Here is a 16597-nt window from a genome sequence, read left to right as displayed (position 1 = left end):
TAACAGTCATCTATCTTCTGTCTTTTGAAATATGTTTTTTCGCCTCAGATTTCGGATCAAACCCTTCTCCAGATACAGCGTTCACTGCATGATTGTCCTGATGATAATGATGATAATTGAATTCCATGCATCGGTTTATTCACTGCTTTGTATCCACCGCTGGCTAAATATGGTGTCGTTTGTCGCTGACTTCTCGCAGCCGTACCTCTACTTCAGAAGTTTTTCTTTCTTTTGGATTTGTGGCCTCCACGGTTTTTACCTCGTCTTTTCGACATTTCTTTGAGTGTGCACACGGCCCTGCCTCTCATGCCCTTTTCTGGGAATTAACGGGGCGTTTACCTATGCTAAATAGGAGTGACGGGGCACGAGCTTTCAATGTACGAAATTTGGGGATTCATCATTCTAAGACCACACCTGCGAACACGTCATGAATCACACGTAGACTTTTCTTGGGAACTTTCTTAGGAACAAATGTAAGAAATAACTTTTGATTTTGGTGAATGAGGCCCAATGTAGTCAAACCAGAACCTTAGGATTAACTTTTATCCCATGTAAATGTCTATAGAAAAAGAAATATAAGGTTTTAATTATGATTCCTGATATATCTCAACATTTAAAAAACATTGGTGATGTAGGGGACATGAAAAGTCCTTCTCTTTTTTCTCATTCTTCTCCTTTTCTCTCTTTTCTCAATGTCCGCAGCAGTACACCTCTCCTAGACGAGGCCGCCTTTGATTGGCTGTTTGGAAGCGACGAACTTCTTGCACCCTGCCTTGGTGGCGATGTAGCGTGCATGAGGGCCACGCTTGGAGTTCCTCTTTTGCTTGGCCAGCAGGTCTCCTGCCTCCTGGGTCTTCTGTTGCTCCTTCAACCGGGCGGGGACCGGGGGCTGGATGATGGGCATCAGGGGGCAGCAGGGCATCAGCTTAAACACCCTCAGCTGAGGACAGAAGAGCAAAGCACAGCTGGTTCATTTATGTTATTTGATATTCATAAACATCCATAGACAGGTATTCATTGTATGTAGATGTCTACTGGGGTGTCCTCAAAGATGATGACGATGTTTTAGATGTAAAAAACAACACAAAAAGAGGTGTAGCTCTGAGCTAGGAATGGTGAATAGGGTCAAACTTATAAGAGACACCCGGCCTCCCATCGTATGGAATGTTTTAATATCTGTGTACTGGCCTGTTCTCGGCTGCTGAAGGAGACTGGAAGGTTGGGGGGCCAAGAAGGGAGATGGTGACGCACTTTTTGCTTGTAAGCCGACCCCAGAATGGCGCTGGTCTGGGGAGGGAAGGAGTGGGTTGATGGTTAGCGAGTAAGTGAGGCGAGGCAGGTAAGTAGCGTAGCTAGATTAGCATCAACCCCTCACAGCCCTTCCTCTCCAACCCCACCCTCACCTGTTTGCCCTTCTCCTGCCAGCGTTGCCAGGTCTCTTCTATCTGCTCGCTGCTGTACTGGGTGATGCGGGGGTCAGAGGTCACCAGCTCCTGCAGTTTGGGGGCCTCACTTCCGCTGAAGTTGGCGGAGTTCTGCAGCTTCTGCAGGGTCAGGTTATCCAGGATGCGCCTGGCACAGCTGGCATCGATACACACAAGCACGCACGAAAAACCGTGACATCAACAAACACAAAGGTGGGAGACCAGCAGCAGAACCAATCAGACCAGGCGGAGGGGTATTTACTTCCAGTGTGGACGTGTGCCCTTGTTGAGCACCTTGAGGGTCTGGCAGGACCCCACCCTCCTCAGGTCCACAGGCAGCCCCGTGATCAAGGCATGGGGGTCGCCCACACGCCATTGGGCCTGCCCAAACGTACCTTGAAAGAAGGGTAGTTGCTGACTAACACCAGACTCATGACTATTTCTAAAACAGTTTTAATCCGTTTCCATCAATTTAAAAGAAGTGACTAATAAAACTGTGAAACATTCAGGAGAAAGGGAACCTCAACAACCAATAGAACTCCCACTGAACTCAACTACTTCCCCACTGTTTCTCCCATAGGCCTCAAGTCTATACAGCTGTCATTACCACCAGAAAAACTGTTGGGCTGCTTAGTGCCTGCTGTACCTATGTAGCTTCCAGAAATGGTCCAGAGACGCAAGTTGCAGTCCAAGCTGGCGGTGACGATGACACTGAAGCGCTCCACATACTCTATGCTGACGATGCTCCTTAAGTGCCCCCGCCAGGTACTGAGCAAGGGCGGGGAGTTTAGACGCACCTTCCAGCCATCCTCCACCTGGGGGTCACAGGTCAGCCCTGGTCAGTCTAGCCTGGGCGTCGGTATGGAAAACAGAAGGGGTGGAAATCTTTTTGTACCTCACGATTCGATTCTTGGTGTCACGATTCAATTAAAAATTGATTCAAGATTTTTTCAATTCATGTTTTTTTTTATAAAATGTAGATTCAATACATGCTTACATTTGATCCAGTTTGCTGTTTAGTGTTACTTGTTTCTATTTGACTCTGATAGGCAGTGTTGGCCAATGCATCAAAACTTTGAAATCTATTGTTTTTGTTGGAGTAAACTCTCTGTTCAATTTTCTATTAATTTTTTTAAATTTGTGAATCGATATGAATCTCTAGAAGACTGAATTGTGATTCAAATGCAAATTAATTTTCCCCCACTCCTAGAAAACAGGGGCACCCTGGACAGAGGTAAACGCTAGAAGTGCACACTGATGTGCGGTGTATTTAGACTGGAGCATTGTGATGTGGGAAGAGAAGCCCTACATCCAAGGAGTGACTTTCTGTAGATTTGCTGGTATTGGATGTATATAGTATATAGAGATCCCATTTGACAGGAACAAAAGTTTATTTTTATGATATTAGAAAGCTGTTAACAGGCTATTTCCTTATTCAGTGACAAAGGCTTAGAAAGGAGGTTAGCCACAGTCAGGCTAGCCTGAACATGAATACACTAACAAAATAGACTGGGTGAACTTATTTGTTTCAATGCTGAGGACACCATGCAGGTGGCAATTGCATGACTCTAGAAAGAAGCTTCTACAAGCATATATACAGATGGATAGTACAATTTACTGTGAATTATACAGTTCAGGAATGCTTTAGAGTATGTTGTTTGATAACCTATGTGTTTGTAGTTTGTGGTTATTTAAGTTTGAAGTGTCATCTACAAGAGTTTCCTGTCCTTTGTGTTAGTGGAAGAAAGTGGAAGCGAGACCCTTTTAGGGCCCCTTATCTAATTTGGGGACAAATAGGTCATCAAAGGTTAGATTATCAAATAGGTCATAGGCATTCTGTCCACATTATTTTGAGATGAATACAATTTTTTTTTTAAATCACCACGACACACTTTTATGCTCTTATCTCTGCCTCCCCTTCCCCACCTCAACCTCTACCTGCTCCCTCTTCCCCCCCTCCACATCCACCTCCCTCTTCTCAACTTCCCCCTCACCACCCCCATCGCCCCTCCCTGCCCCCACCTCCTCCATCGTCTCCTCCGTTGTCTCCTCCAGCACCCTCTGTCGGGGCCCCTCCACCTTGCAGTAGTGGGGGATCAGGCTGGGCAGCCTGGTGGTGGTGGGGTTGTGGTGACCGGCTCTATCCTGTTCCGCGCGCCTGGAGAGGCAGTAGTCCTCTATGTCCCACAGCTGCAGACATCAACACAGCTGATACGACACAGCTAGCCAAGAGTTAGCATCATGACATCCCCGACTAACCTATAAGAGTTTTTTTTTTTTTTTACTTAATCTGGACTGTAGGGGTGGGTGAGGGTGAGGTTATAGCTACGGAGGGCTTTTACACCCAGCCTTCATGAGCCAATGGGGGGGGCAGACAGCTTTCAACCCACCGTGATGTAGCCGCAGCTGTCTCCGGTGAGCAGCATCTGGTTGCGCTGGTCGGTGGACATGGAGTTGATGGAGAGCCCTTTGCTATGCACGGCCCTGAACTTGCCCAGCAGCCCCCCTTGGTGGTGGATAGACCAGGCGTACACGTGGCCGTCCGCCACGCTGGTCAGGAGGATGGCTGTGTCGGGGCTGCGCTCCCGGGTACCTAGGAACAGGGCCTGGAGGAGGGGGGGGGGGGGCGACTGTATGTGAGCTACAGGACATCTTCTGGGCGATGCTCTTCTGATTCAACTGGGATGGGTCCGCTTTCTCTTCCTTCTACCTTCTCCACATCCCTCTCTTAATCTCCCTCCTCTTATCTCTCTACCTTCTCCACATCCCTCCCTTACAGTAATCCTTCAACTATTATCTCTACCTTCTCTCTAAACCTCTTCCTCTCTGTCCTAAAATTAATCTCCCTTCTCCTCATCCCTCTCTTCTCCTATGCTCGTACCTGCTCCACAGCTAGACTAGGCTTTTCCAGATCCTCAACACTGATTGGTGGAAGTTTGCCGCTCCTGTCCGCCTTGTGTTCCCCCAACAACCTCTTCTGAGTCTTCTCCTTAGCATCTAACTCCGCCTCCTGATGGGGTCAATAGGGGTTGACACTAGGTCAAAGGTCAGTTATGTTCTACTGTTACAAAGTCTCGTGAATCACACTGTTAGGATGAGTTACTCCATTTCTAAGACCACCAGCACCTATGGCTGTAGTTACCACAGTAACGGACTCGGAGATGAGAGGTGATACCCGTTTGGGCAGGAGAGGACGAGGGCTCTCGCTGGCGTTGAACCTGCAAAAGGCACGACCAGAATCAATGTTCCAGATGATGATGTCACCGCTGTAGGAGGCGGTCACCAGCATCTTGTTGCCGTGGGCGTGCATGGAGTAGATGTCCTCAGAGTGGTACTGGTTCCACACACGGTACTCCATCTCCATGTCCTCCTTCACATCACTGGAGAGGGGGGGAGAGGGAAGAAGAGGTCAGGAGAGGAGTGGAGGGAAGAACAGAAAAGAGGAATGGAAAGGGGTGAAGAGGAAAGAAGAGGAGAAGTGTAGAGAGAGAAGAGAAGAGAGGAGGGAAAATAAGTGGTGAGGAGAGGAGAAAATAGAAGTAGAGAGGAGAGGAGTGAAGAGGTGTAGAGAGTCGAAGACAGGAATGGAGAGAAGTGAAGAAGAGAGGAGTGGAGTGAAGAGGTGTGGAGAGGTGTGGATAAGAAAATAATGGAGAGGAGTGGAGAAGAGAGTAGATACAGATATAAAGAGACACCACCTTGCTATACTCACAGGTACCACATGACTCTCTTGCTCCAGCCGGAAACGTAGATCCTCTGATTGATGTAGATGATGCCCGTCACCTGGGAGATAAACATCAAAGGTTCTTGAATGTCAAAAGGCCTTCTGTCAATATCAACCAAACGTTTGATTCAAACTATCAATTCACACAAAAAAAAATTGACATAGCTTTGATATCCTAACTGTTCTATCATACACCTATTCTATTATATAGCTGGCCATTCATTTGATATTATATGTGGACAAAATGTCAGGCTACTGCACACTGGCCATTCATTTTATATTATATCTGGACAAAATGTCTGTCATGTCCCTGGGCTGGACATGCCTTTTCCGTTTTTTGTCTGTTCTTTGTCTGTCGGTCCCTGTCCACACACTCCATCTACCCTGTTAACTAATTACATCTGCGGCTCATCAACCCATCAGGATACTAACACCGGTTCCACATCTACTCTTCGCCAGTTCAACATTGCCATCAGTCCACGTTAGTCGGCCTGTCTGATTTATCCTTGTCAGTTTATTCATCAAATTCTGTCAGTAACTTGGATTCTCTGTCTGTTTTCTTTAGACTCGGTTCATACCTCTGCCAGCTCCAGTCCTGCTCATCAGTCCAGCATTCCCCGGATTCTCCGCTACCCCTACCACCAGCCCTGCCTTTTCTCCGACTTAAAATAAACCGTTAATTTACTCCCGTGGTCTGAGTTTTGCATTTGGGTCTACCTGCCAGCCAGCCATCGTGATAATGTCAGCCTTCTGGACACAGTCCAATCATTTGAAACAATAACTGTCACAAGGGTCCCCGACAGAGTGTCTCTTGTTGCATCACCGTAACCCCGGCTAGCTCAGTTAGTGGAGCAGGACACTCTTAATCTCAGGGTCATGGGTTCGTTTCCTTATTAGCCTTCTGTGTTATTTACATGCTGCTTATGTTATGCTTATGTTATGTTATATGGTCCAAAGCATTTCGCAACTGCGCAATTAAAAACTATATTTATATAACTGTAACTTATTTAGGGTTAGGGTACACAGAGTTACCTGAACATTCCTTCAAGATCAATAAAGTGACCTGAATGGATTTTAGGGTTAGTGGCGAATGCGAGGCGTGGTGGGGGTCAGGGGTCAGCACCTCGTTGTCGTCCAGCATGGGCAGGGTGAGCAGCAGTGCTCCGTTGTTGAAGTTCCACAGACGCACGGTTCCATCCTTGGAACCCGTGATGAGGCGGCGCTTGGGGGCGTCGAACGCCATGGCTGTCACCTCTGCCGGCCTCTCCGGCGACGTCTGGAACTGCATGACCTTCTCCCCCGTCAGGATGTCCCACACGCTCACCACGCCGTTATGGCAACCGCTCACCACCTGGAGCAGAAGGGTGGCGTTCCTTCACTGTCAGCCTTCCAGCCCCCAGATGGGAGACAGCACCCTGGCTAGAGAAGCCAGGGAACCTGGCTCAGCCCAGCTCACCAGTTTGAAGTTTTTGTTGTAGAGAGCAGTGCAGAGGGAGTGTTCATGAGAGGTCTTCAGCTTTTGGCTGGTGTCAACATGCTCCACAGCACCGTGGAGAACCCCTATCTGTACACACGCACAAGTGTACACACACACGTACACACTCTGAAGAACCTATTTCAACGCCTCCCAAAGACGAGATATCATGTCTTACAACCGAGACAATCAACAACGTAGCCTGTCAGACACAGTCTGTGTCAATAAAGTTAGCGTGAGTGCTCCTACCAGGGAGGTGGCGAGGACCAGGATGTTGGTGTCTCTGTTGTAGTGGATGCTGGAGATGGGGAGGCGACTCATGGGAACGTTCCTGGAGTGGATGCTCTGCAGGCAGGTGCAGCCCTGCAGGTCCCACACACGCACGTTCTGAGGGGAAATGGGGGTGAGGGGTGGGGAATTGGTCAAGGATGGAAGGTGGGGGTGAAGGGGGCGTAGTAGAGCGTTACCAGAGTTTTGGTGTATCGGGACAGTTTATTGTGTTCTATATATATAAATATACATACACACATACATATACACATACACTATACAAGTCCCAGTTAATATATAAATGACATAGTTAGGAGGGTGTGACAGAACGGTTAGGCACTTAGGTTCTCCGTGGGTCAGAGCATGCGTCCTGTAGGGCTGCTCGACCCTGGCATCCCTACCTTGTCCTTGGAGATGCTGATGATCTTGTTGTCCGACCCGTTGACCACGATGTGCGTGATGGCGGCTGAGTGGCCCTTCATCTGGGAGATGGAGCAGTTGTTGATGTAGGGGTTCCAGATCCGCACGGTGCGGTCAAACCCTCCTGTCACTGCCACACCGGGAGACACACGCTCAGAGCACGGCGGAGTACAGCGGAATAGAGTAAGAATCGAAATATGAGCTATTTCCTGGCGCCAGACTTTGTCATTCTCTCACCCAGGATGTTGAACTCCGGGGAGTAGTCGAAGCAGAGGATGCCTTTTCTTATCTGGAACGCTGAGTTGCTAGATAAATTAAATCCAATCGATTAATTGATGAATGACTGTTCATCACGTCACTTATGCCATAGATTTGTCATACACTAAAATGTACTGCATCTAATGAGGGCAGAGGTAGCAGGTACAGGGGAGAGGGAGGAGGTAAAGGTAGATGGTAAATGGAGATGGTAGAGAGAGGAGGTAGAGAGAAAAGATAAAAAGAGATTTGAAGGAAGGAGATGGAGGAGGTAGAGGGCAGGTTGCTAGACCAGGAGCGTACTAGACTTTGGCCTTCTGGGAGTGGGGCACGGTGGTGAGCACCATGGCAGTTTGGTCAGACAAACAGCAGGTGGCGATGGCATTGAGATCAGGTAGGAAACGGATCTGGTGGCACCAGTTGTTGAGAATGGCCTAAAGATGGGAGAGTTAGAGGAGGGGGAGAGACAGTGAGAAACAGTGAGAGAGAGAGAGAGAGAGAGAGAGAGAGAGAGAGAGAGAGAGAGAGAGAGAGAGAGAGAGAGGCATCAAACCTTAACGCAAAAAATATTAGATAACAGAAGAAAGATCCTTCTCACGCCACCCCCCTCTCTAAAAACTCCTGTTGTCATCCCTCTTTATTGGTACTTCTCTCTACTCTCTCCCTCCTTACAGACAGCCTGACAAAGAGCCCAAAATAGCTGACCCACTCCCTGGAAACAAAAGCTCTGTGTGGGCAATTGTAAAGGAATACAGCTTGTGTTTATACTTCAGCAGATGCATTAGTTCAGCGTCTGGTAGATGCAGAATGATAGTTTGGCTTTGTAACTAGCTCTACAATCTACTGTAGTAGGGGTTATACATTTAGCAGACGCTCTTATCCAGAGCAAATTACAGTAAGTACAGGGACATTCCCCTGAGGTAAGTAAGGTGAAGTGCCTTGCCCAAGGACACAACGTCAATTTTGGCATGGCAGGGAATCAAACCCGCAACCTTCTGATTACTAGCCCAATTCCATAACCGCTAAGCCACCTGACTCCTTATAGATAGGGTACTGTAAGAGCTCACGCTAGCCTCTCAGTTCCAAACAGCACAGTTTTGATTAAGCAAATGACCATACGAATAATGAATAGGCTGCGTATCTTACAGACGTGTCATGTGACATGTGACATGTGTCATACAGACAAGTATGATCCCATGAGCCTATATTTCCAGGTCTCATTTGCCATTGCCTGTGTATGTGTACATATAGTATGTGTAAACACATAGATGCTCGCAGTGGCGGTCCTAGCACATTTGGCGCCCTGGGCAAGGGGCATATGACGTGTCGCAGTTGGCGCCCTCTGCTGGTAGTGCGTTTGAATCTCAAGGATAGCGGGAGGGTTAATTTGATGCACTTGGGAAATTGCCGCCCTGCCCTTCATGCTGGCCCAGGCGGCTGCCCGGTTCGTCCGTGCCAAAAACCGAAATGGATGCTTGTATGAAATACATCTCTATGGGCTGGAGCAGCTGCACTACGCACCACTTTGAAGCACATGAAGTACTTGGACTGGTTCTTCAGCAACGCAGGGACAGGAATCCGACAGCTACCCCCTGGAACACAGACACAGAGGGGAGGGAGGTGGAGAGGAGGGGGTAAGGGGGGGTCACAAAGGGGACAGGGCTTGCTACAGGGGTGAGTAATGAAAGAACAGTAGGTGTGTGTGTGTTCTGGCACCAGCTTTGTAGGCTCCGCTGTTGAAGAGTCCATTTTGGAGGACGTTAGACGAGATAAAGGCTGTCAAACAACCTTCCACGTCTCCCAGACAGAACACAGACTTGACCCCATCTGACCTGGGCACAAACACACACATAAACTAAGATAAAAATCCATCAAAACAATGAATCTGACAGGTCCCTATCAAGCTCTAGCCAGTGTCCTACCAGTAGTCCATCACCACTATGTAACCCTCCAGGCCTGTCAGACAGAAGGCGCTGTCACACTTGCTGGCACTGATGTCAAAGAAGTCTGACAGAAAACACAGAAACAGGCTTGGTCATGACCAACTAAATCTGTTGCTTTTATGGCTGGGGCATCAAGATGAATATCGTACATAGATGCTTAACCCTCCCCTCCCCCCTCCCACACACGCACACACACACACACGCACACACACACACAGACTGCTGCACACACCCACGTCTCTCCCGGTTGTGGCTACAGCCAGCAGGTGGAGGTTGCTGAGACAGAGCATATCATTCACCCAGATCTTTTGGCTAGGGTTGTGGCCTTTCTTCATGTGGCCTATCTATGGAGGGAGCAGAGAGGTGAAACATTGACATCGTTCTTACAGACACACACACACGTGCACACGCACACTCACATTGACGGTACGGGTCAGTTTGAATCTCTCGCTCCAGTAGTTGAGGATGCCGTCTCGGCTGATGGACAGGTAGCGGCCCAGCAGAGTGCGAGTCTTGGGCTTGGCCTCGTCCTGGCCGCCAGCATCCTTGTTATCCGCCTGCTGGGTCTGGAACGGGTAGAACTGCAGACTGACGATGGGCTCACAGTGGGACCTGGGAATGTCATACAATATCACACAGTACTGCTAGGGGGTAGAGTAACACAATACTACATTGATAAATGAATGAATTATTGATGAATGAATGAATGAATGAATGAGAGGATGGGTGGATGGATAGATTACAGAATGGATGACTAAATGGATGGATGGATGAAGTCACCCCAGGAGGCCTGAGTTCGATTGGCCGCTGGCAGCAGTTGGGCAGGTGAGAGGGTGAACTCACACAGGGATGATCTTGAGTGGCTTGGGGAAGTAAAGAGGCCTGTTCTGTTTCTGCAGGGAGTCCTTCTCTCTGTACTCCAGCAGCATGTAGTTCAGATACTCCTCCTGACAGGGTCAGGCACAGCTGTCAGATATGTGTGTGCATGTGCGTGTGTGTGTGTATGTGTGTGGGAGTGTGTTGGCAACTCATCCCTTGCTGAGTCAGCCAGTTGACATATTTAGCTCTGGTTTGGCATTTCTGTCATGTCGTGTTTGTGTGTCACACAAGTGAATGAAGTGAATGTCTCACCCAGATGACAGACACATACCCAGTCCACACTGCCATCACAGTTGGTGTCCACCTTCATGAAAATGTTGTCCAGATCTTCATCATTTACGTCTCCCATGATCTCCTTGATGGCGATGCGGAACTCATTCATGGATAGCCCTAGGCAGGAGGGAGCAAGGAGGAGAAAAGGATGAACAGAGAGAGAGATGAGGGCAGAGAGGGAGAGACAGATAGAGACATGGTGTGTTTTTGACACAACAGACCAGCAGTAAGGAAGACAGGGGGTGTTTCTCAGCATGGATGCTGATGTGGGGAGACAGATATTTGAAGTGTATGTGTGTGTGTGTTCCTACCTCCCTCTCCCTCAATGTCCGCCTCATGGAACATGGCTTCGATGCATCGGAGGTGCTCATCATTGATCTGGTCCTCCACCCGACCCGAGCTCTTCTCCTTCTCGTCCACTGCCGCAGACCCACTGGTCCCCACCCCTGCAATGTCTGCATTCTGACACACACACACACCCACACACACACACACACTGTACAAAAAACAGTACCAGTTCTACAGTGTTATCTCAGTGTCTCTGTTGCTCTCTACCTGTGCTCTACTTGGTTTCTGCTTGTCCGTGGGGAGCCTAAAACAAAGAGAACCCCATGGTGATATTACAATACTGGCTTAATATGTCCTACTGCATTCATACAGTGCCCTCCAAAAGTATTGGAACAGTGAGGCGAATTCCTTTATTTTTGCTGTAGACTGAAAACATTTGGGCTTGACATCAAATAATGAACGTGAGACCAGAGATCAACGTTTCAGCTTTTATTTCCAGGTATTTACATCAGGATCTGATGCACAACTAAGAAAATATCACATTTTGTTTGAATCCACCCATTTGTCATGTGAGCAAAAGTATTGGAACAGATATACTTAAAACATATTTAAGTGAATAAGACTTAATATTTAGTTGCAAATCCTTTGCTTTCAATAACTGCAGCAAGTCTGTGACCCATTGACGTCACCAAACTTTTGCATTCTTCCTTTTTGATGCTTTCCCAGGCTTTCACTGCAGCCTCTTTCAGTTGTTGTTTGTTTTGTGGGGTTCCTCCCTTCAGTCTCCTCTTAAGCAGGTAAAATGCATGCTCTATAGGGTTTAAGTCTGGAGATTGACTTGGCCAGTCTAATACCTTCCATTTCTTGCCCCTGATGAACTCCTTTGTTGTTTTGGCAGTGTGTTTTGGGTCGTTATCTTGCTGCATGATGAAGGCTCTGCCAATCAGTTTGGTTGCATCTTTCCTTAAATTGGCAGACAAAATGTTTCTGTAGACTTCCGAGGTCATTTTGCTGCTGCCATCATGTGTTACATCCTCAATGAAGATTAATGAGCCCGTCCCAGAAGAAGCCATGCAAGCCCAAGCCATGACATTACCTCCACCGTGTTTCACAGATGAGCTTGTGTGTTTGGGATCATGAGCAGTTCCTTTCTTTCTCCAAACTTTAGCCTTTCCATCACTTTGGTAAAAGTTAATCTTTGTCTCATCAGTCCATAAAACTTTGTCCGAGAATTTTTGAGGTTCATCTCTGTACTTTTTGGCAATTTCCAGCCTGGCCTTCCTATTCTTCTTGCTAATGAGTGGTTTGCATCTTCTGGTGTAGCCCTTGTACTTTTGTTCATGAAGTCTTCTGCGAACAGTAGATAGTGATACCTTCACTCCTGCCATCTGGAGGTTGTTGCTGATCTCACTAACAGTTGTTTTAGGGTCTTTCTTTACAGCTCTCACAATGTTTCTGTCATCAACTGCTGATGTTTTCCTTGGTCTACCTGTTCGACGTCTGTTACTTAGTACACCAGTAGTTTTCTTCTTCTTCAGGACATTCCAAATGGTTGTACTGGCTATGGCCAATGTTTCTGCAATGGCTCTGATTGATTTTCCATCTTCTCTAAGACTCACAATTGCTTGTTTTTCACCCAAAGACAGCGCTCTGGTTTTCATGTTGTTTTCACCTCTGAATACAGTCTGCATAGACAAAACCTATCTTACCCAATCTGAACCTGAGTGTAGACATTCAGTGGTATTTATTGATTGAATAATGTATGTAATAGGACACACCTGGGCAACAAAACACACCTGTCAGTCACATGTTCCAATACTTTTGCTCACGTGACAAATGGGTGGGTTCGAACAAAAAGGTGATATTTTCTAATTTGTGCATCAGATCCTGATGTAAATACCTGGAAATAAAAGCTGAAACGTTGATCTCTGGTTTCACATTCATCGTTTGATGTCAAGCCCAAATGTTTTCAGTCTACAGCAAAAATAAAGGAATTGGCCTCACTGTTCCAATACTTTTGGAGGGCACTGTATGTCCAGCTATTATATTGTTGTTTTGTTCATTTAGACACATGTTAGACTAGCGGTTCTCAACAAGGGGGCCACAGACCTCAAGGGAACCTTGGAGAGGTTTGAGGGAGCTTTGGGGAGTCAGGATAAACTAGGCAGAGGCAGCGAATGCTCGTCAGTGTCGCTTCCGCCCGATCTTACCCGTTCTGGGATTCAAACTCCTGTCCTTGGACTCGGAAACGTGACTACCACCTTTACAAACACAGTTTTAACCGGATAGCCTATTGTAGGCAACGCCACCGAAGAGCTGAGAAGGGTCCAATTCAGTGCCGGTCCTTCCTATAGGCGACATAGGCAGCTGCCTAGGGAAGCATCAAGAGGGGGGCGGCATTTTCTGCAACGCATCCATTAATTAACCGTCCCGCACTACCAGCAAAGGGCGCCAACAGCACCACGTCATATGTCCATGTTGTAGTTGGAGGGGGCGGTGAGGGCACCCCGATTTGCACTCCTGGGGGGGGGGGGGGACTAATTGCTGAGCTCCCTCTCCAGGCCCCTCTAAACCGGAACTCTCTCCTCAGGCGCCTCTCCAGGCCCCTCTTTTCACGTGTCCGAGATATTAGCACCACCGCTGGTCGGAGGATGTATTGCATTTATATAGTTAAACCAATGCCAATGAGAAGGGTCCAATCGCGGGAAGGGCAGCCTCCCTACTCAGGCCCGGAACTCTCTCCACAGGCCCCTCTCTCTTCCGGCCCCTCTTATCAGGTGTAGCCGAGGGATTACCGCCACCGCCGGTCGGAGGATGTATTGCATTTATATACGTAAACCAATGAGATTTGTACAGTAGTGGTATCTCGCCAACGCTGGTTAGACAATGTATTGCATTTACCATATATGTAGCCCTATGAATACTTTTACTTTAGTTTCAACCGAAGTCAAAAGTGTTTAACAATATCACAAAATATTGTGTTTTTAAAGGATTAGTAAGTAGCTGGCTAGAACCACATTTAGACTATGCCAAACATAACCCATAACTTAAAACATGTTTTACTCTGAGGGGATTACTATCTAGGCTACATAAAGAGCCAGAACTGTTAGTGTTATGTGATACAATTACGGGTCTGGATTTCTTGCATCATGTGTGTAGAAGTTTTATTTTAATCGATATTGTGATTGCACACTGTTCAATGCAGTCACAATATCGATTGAATGACAGATTCAATTTGGATCAATTTGAAATCCTTTTCAATAAATTGATCCAAAATGAATGCGTCATTCAATCAAGTTCTTGTGGCTCAGTTGTTTAAAGCGTTGCATCAGTAAATACGAAGGTACGTGTTCAATTCTCAATTTCAAAGAATATATTTTTAAACTCCATTGTCAGTTGTTAAGTGTAATCTTATTTATGTACATTTTACAATGTTTTGTTCTTTTGAGAGGAATCATAGCTGCAGCTATATTTTTTTTTTCTTATGGTAAAATAAAGTTGTTTGGATCCAATGGCAGTTCTATTTGAGGACATACAGGGGCCAGTGCCCATGTATAAATGTCCCTGGCCCCCCCTGTGGCCCCCCTGAGCTGACTAAATAAAATAAAAAGGTGATAGAAACATATCAAGTTATTGAGAGAGCTGAAGAGCTAGAAGAGGGAGAGCCAGAGACGTTTGTATGATTTTATTGTAAAGCTAAATTAAAGTAATGTTTGAATATCATTTGTTTCCGTTTTTTTCTGTACCCCTCTGCACCCCCCCCCTTGCCCCCCCCCCCCCCCCCCCCCCTGTAGGCCTACAGTAAATGTGTTTCAAGCCAGCTAATTTAAACATTTAGCGTTAAAACAATATTTTGTGATAATGTTTGCCGTACATGAAGTAGCCACAATGCTAATTTCTGCTATGTTAAACACTACTGACTTATGGTAAAACCGAAGTTCAATGTAAGTTAGCCTAATACAGGGGTGTCGAACTCCGGTCCTCGAGGGCCGCTGTCCTGCATGTTTTAGATTTTTCCCTGCTCCAACACACCTGATTCAATTAAATGGTTTGTTATAACGACCCTTCATTCAAATCAGGTGAGCTGGATCAGGGAAACATCTAAAACATGCAGGACAGCGGCCCTCGAGGACCGGACTTCGACACCCCTGGCCTAATAATATAAATAGACTACAATATCCTCCGACCAGCGATGGCGCTAATACCTCGGCTAAACCTGAAAAGAGGGGCATGAGGAGAGAGGGGCATGAGGAGAGAGGGGCCTGAGGAGAGAGGGGCCTGAGGAGAGAGTTCCGGGCCTCAGGAGGGAGGCTGCATTGGACCCTATTGGGAAAAAGCTAGCTCTTTGATGGGGTGGGTGAGTTCCAACCAATTCGACTATTTATTTATTTTTTACATGACTAAACATAGTTATAAATACACATCACTTCATATCCCCCCCAAACGAAATCAAAGAATATTCGCTTACATATGATTAAGCACTTCTTGCTCCGCAATTTGTTTAACACCAGCCATATCAGGAACGTTACTATAGTAACCAACAGAAGGTTACCTCCAACTATGCAATTTTTTTAAATCATAATACGTAGTGTCATGATTCCATGATACAGTCAACGCTGCATCTCATCAATGTCCTTGGACATTCTGCCCGGTTTGTGCGCTGCCCGGCTTTGTGACAGCGGACTTCGCCATTAGCCTAGGCATAGAAGATGAGTCGACAGACTTGTCAAAAACGTCACACCTAATAGCACGTGTTCGCTATGAATGGGAAAATAAGATAAGGGAGAATTTTTTTTTTATGGAGCTAAAGACGACTACAACAGCAAACTACGTTTTTTAAACTGTGACAACTTTGATGAGCATAAATGAAATAAACTGGAGTGCAATGGAGCCGCGGCAAAGACAGGCCGGCTGGCACTCAAGTTAGAGGAAAATTAACCTCCGTGCCCTTAACCCACTGTTTCCTGCAGAGAAGCACTTGCTGCAAAGGATATTGAACACGTCAAGTATTGGATACTTCCGTGCTCGTGACCATTGTGAACTGTTGAAGCTAAGAGCCACAAACTCCCTGCTCATGCAACTTACTGGAAGTGAGATGGTTACCCCGATTGCTGACACGTCTGTTTAGTTTGAGAGAGATGTATTCATATCTTTTGGACTTAAAGCCAGATCTAGCAGTTTTTGCTGGAGGAGAAATGGCTTACTCAACTGGGTGGCAGATATTCAATGATACAAGATCAAAAAGCAATGCAGGGTGCAAATACAACATTTTGATAAATCCGTCAGGATTCTGAAGGCATCTTGCCGGCCTTCATGTTGGCAATGCTGCCATTTGAGGTACTTCCCATGGCTAACACCATCCAGTTTCAGCCTGCAGCTATCTGTTACAAACTCCTCCACAAAGGGCCCATTCACAGTACGACAGATGTTCTAGAACTCCTTAGGCTCTCCGTGATGTCACATTATTTGAATCTTGGAATTTATAACCTAGAACAACCATCTATTCTAGACCAATGGTGTTGTCTTGGTCGTGAGGTGACTCACTCACCCATATGACAACATTATAGTAAACATTGAGGATAAATGCATCAACAATAACAAAAAACGCAACAAATGTGCTTACCGTGGAAATACTGTTTTTATTCAT

General features: G+C 46.7%; 1 protein-coding gene across 1 annotated transcript; it reads right to left on the bottom strand.

The window, feature by feature from the left end:
* Positions 1 to 715: 715 nt before the first annotated feature.
* Positions 716 to 11318, bottom strand: LOC124480277 (WD repeat-containing protein on Y chromosome-like). The gene is made up of 24 exons (XM_047039408.1): positions 11310 to 11318; positions 10974 to 11124; positions 10661 to 10779; positions 10354 to 10457; positions 10035 to 10122; positions 9930 to 9987; positions 9490 to 9574; positions 9284 to 9399; positions 9089 to 9159; positions 7871 to 8001; positions 7550 to 7617; positions 7294 to 7442; positions 6872 to 7009; positions 6605 to 6712; positions 6272 to 6499; positions 5137 to 5207; positions 4567 to 4804; positions 4306 to 4434; positions 3815 to 4030; positions 3447 to 3614; positions 2071 to 2239; positions 1687 to 1819; positions 1404 to 1581; positions 716 to 940 (listed from the first exon to the last, which is right to left on the bottom strand). The coding sequence occupies exons 1-24, from the start codon at positions 11316 to 11318 to the stop codon at positions 716 to 718; spliced, it is 3150 nt and encodes a 1049-aa protein (XP_046895364.1).
* Positions 11319 to 16597: the final 5279 nt, after the last annotated feature.

The sequence above is a fragment of the Hypomesus transpacificus genome, chromosome 18 (assembly GCF_021917145.1).
Source record: "Hypomesus transpacificus isolate Combined female chromosome 18, fHypTra1, whole genome shotgun sequence".
NCBI classification, from domain to species: domain Eukaryota; kingdom Metazoa; phylum Chordata; class Actinopteri; order Osmeriformes; family Osmeridae; genus Hypomesus; species Hypomesus transpacificus.
This window is presented reverse-complemented; position numbering and strand designations above follow the sequence as displayed.

Excerpts from the sequence above, each read along its gene's own strand:
- LOC124480277 (XM_047039408.1), bottom strand. Across the intron at positions 9,988-10,034 it reads ATGCTGGCGGCCAGGACGAG|CCGAGACGGCATCCTCAACT; the intron begins GCCAAGCCCAAG and ends CCTGTCCATCAG. Across the intron at positions 7,618-7,870 it reads TCCCAGAAGGCCAAAGTCTA|CAACTCAGCGTTCCAGATAA; the intron begins GTACGCTCCTGG and ends TAATTTATCTAG.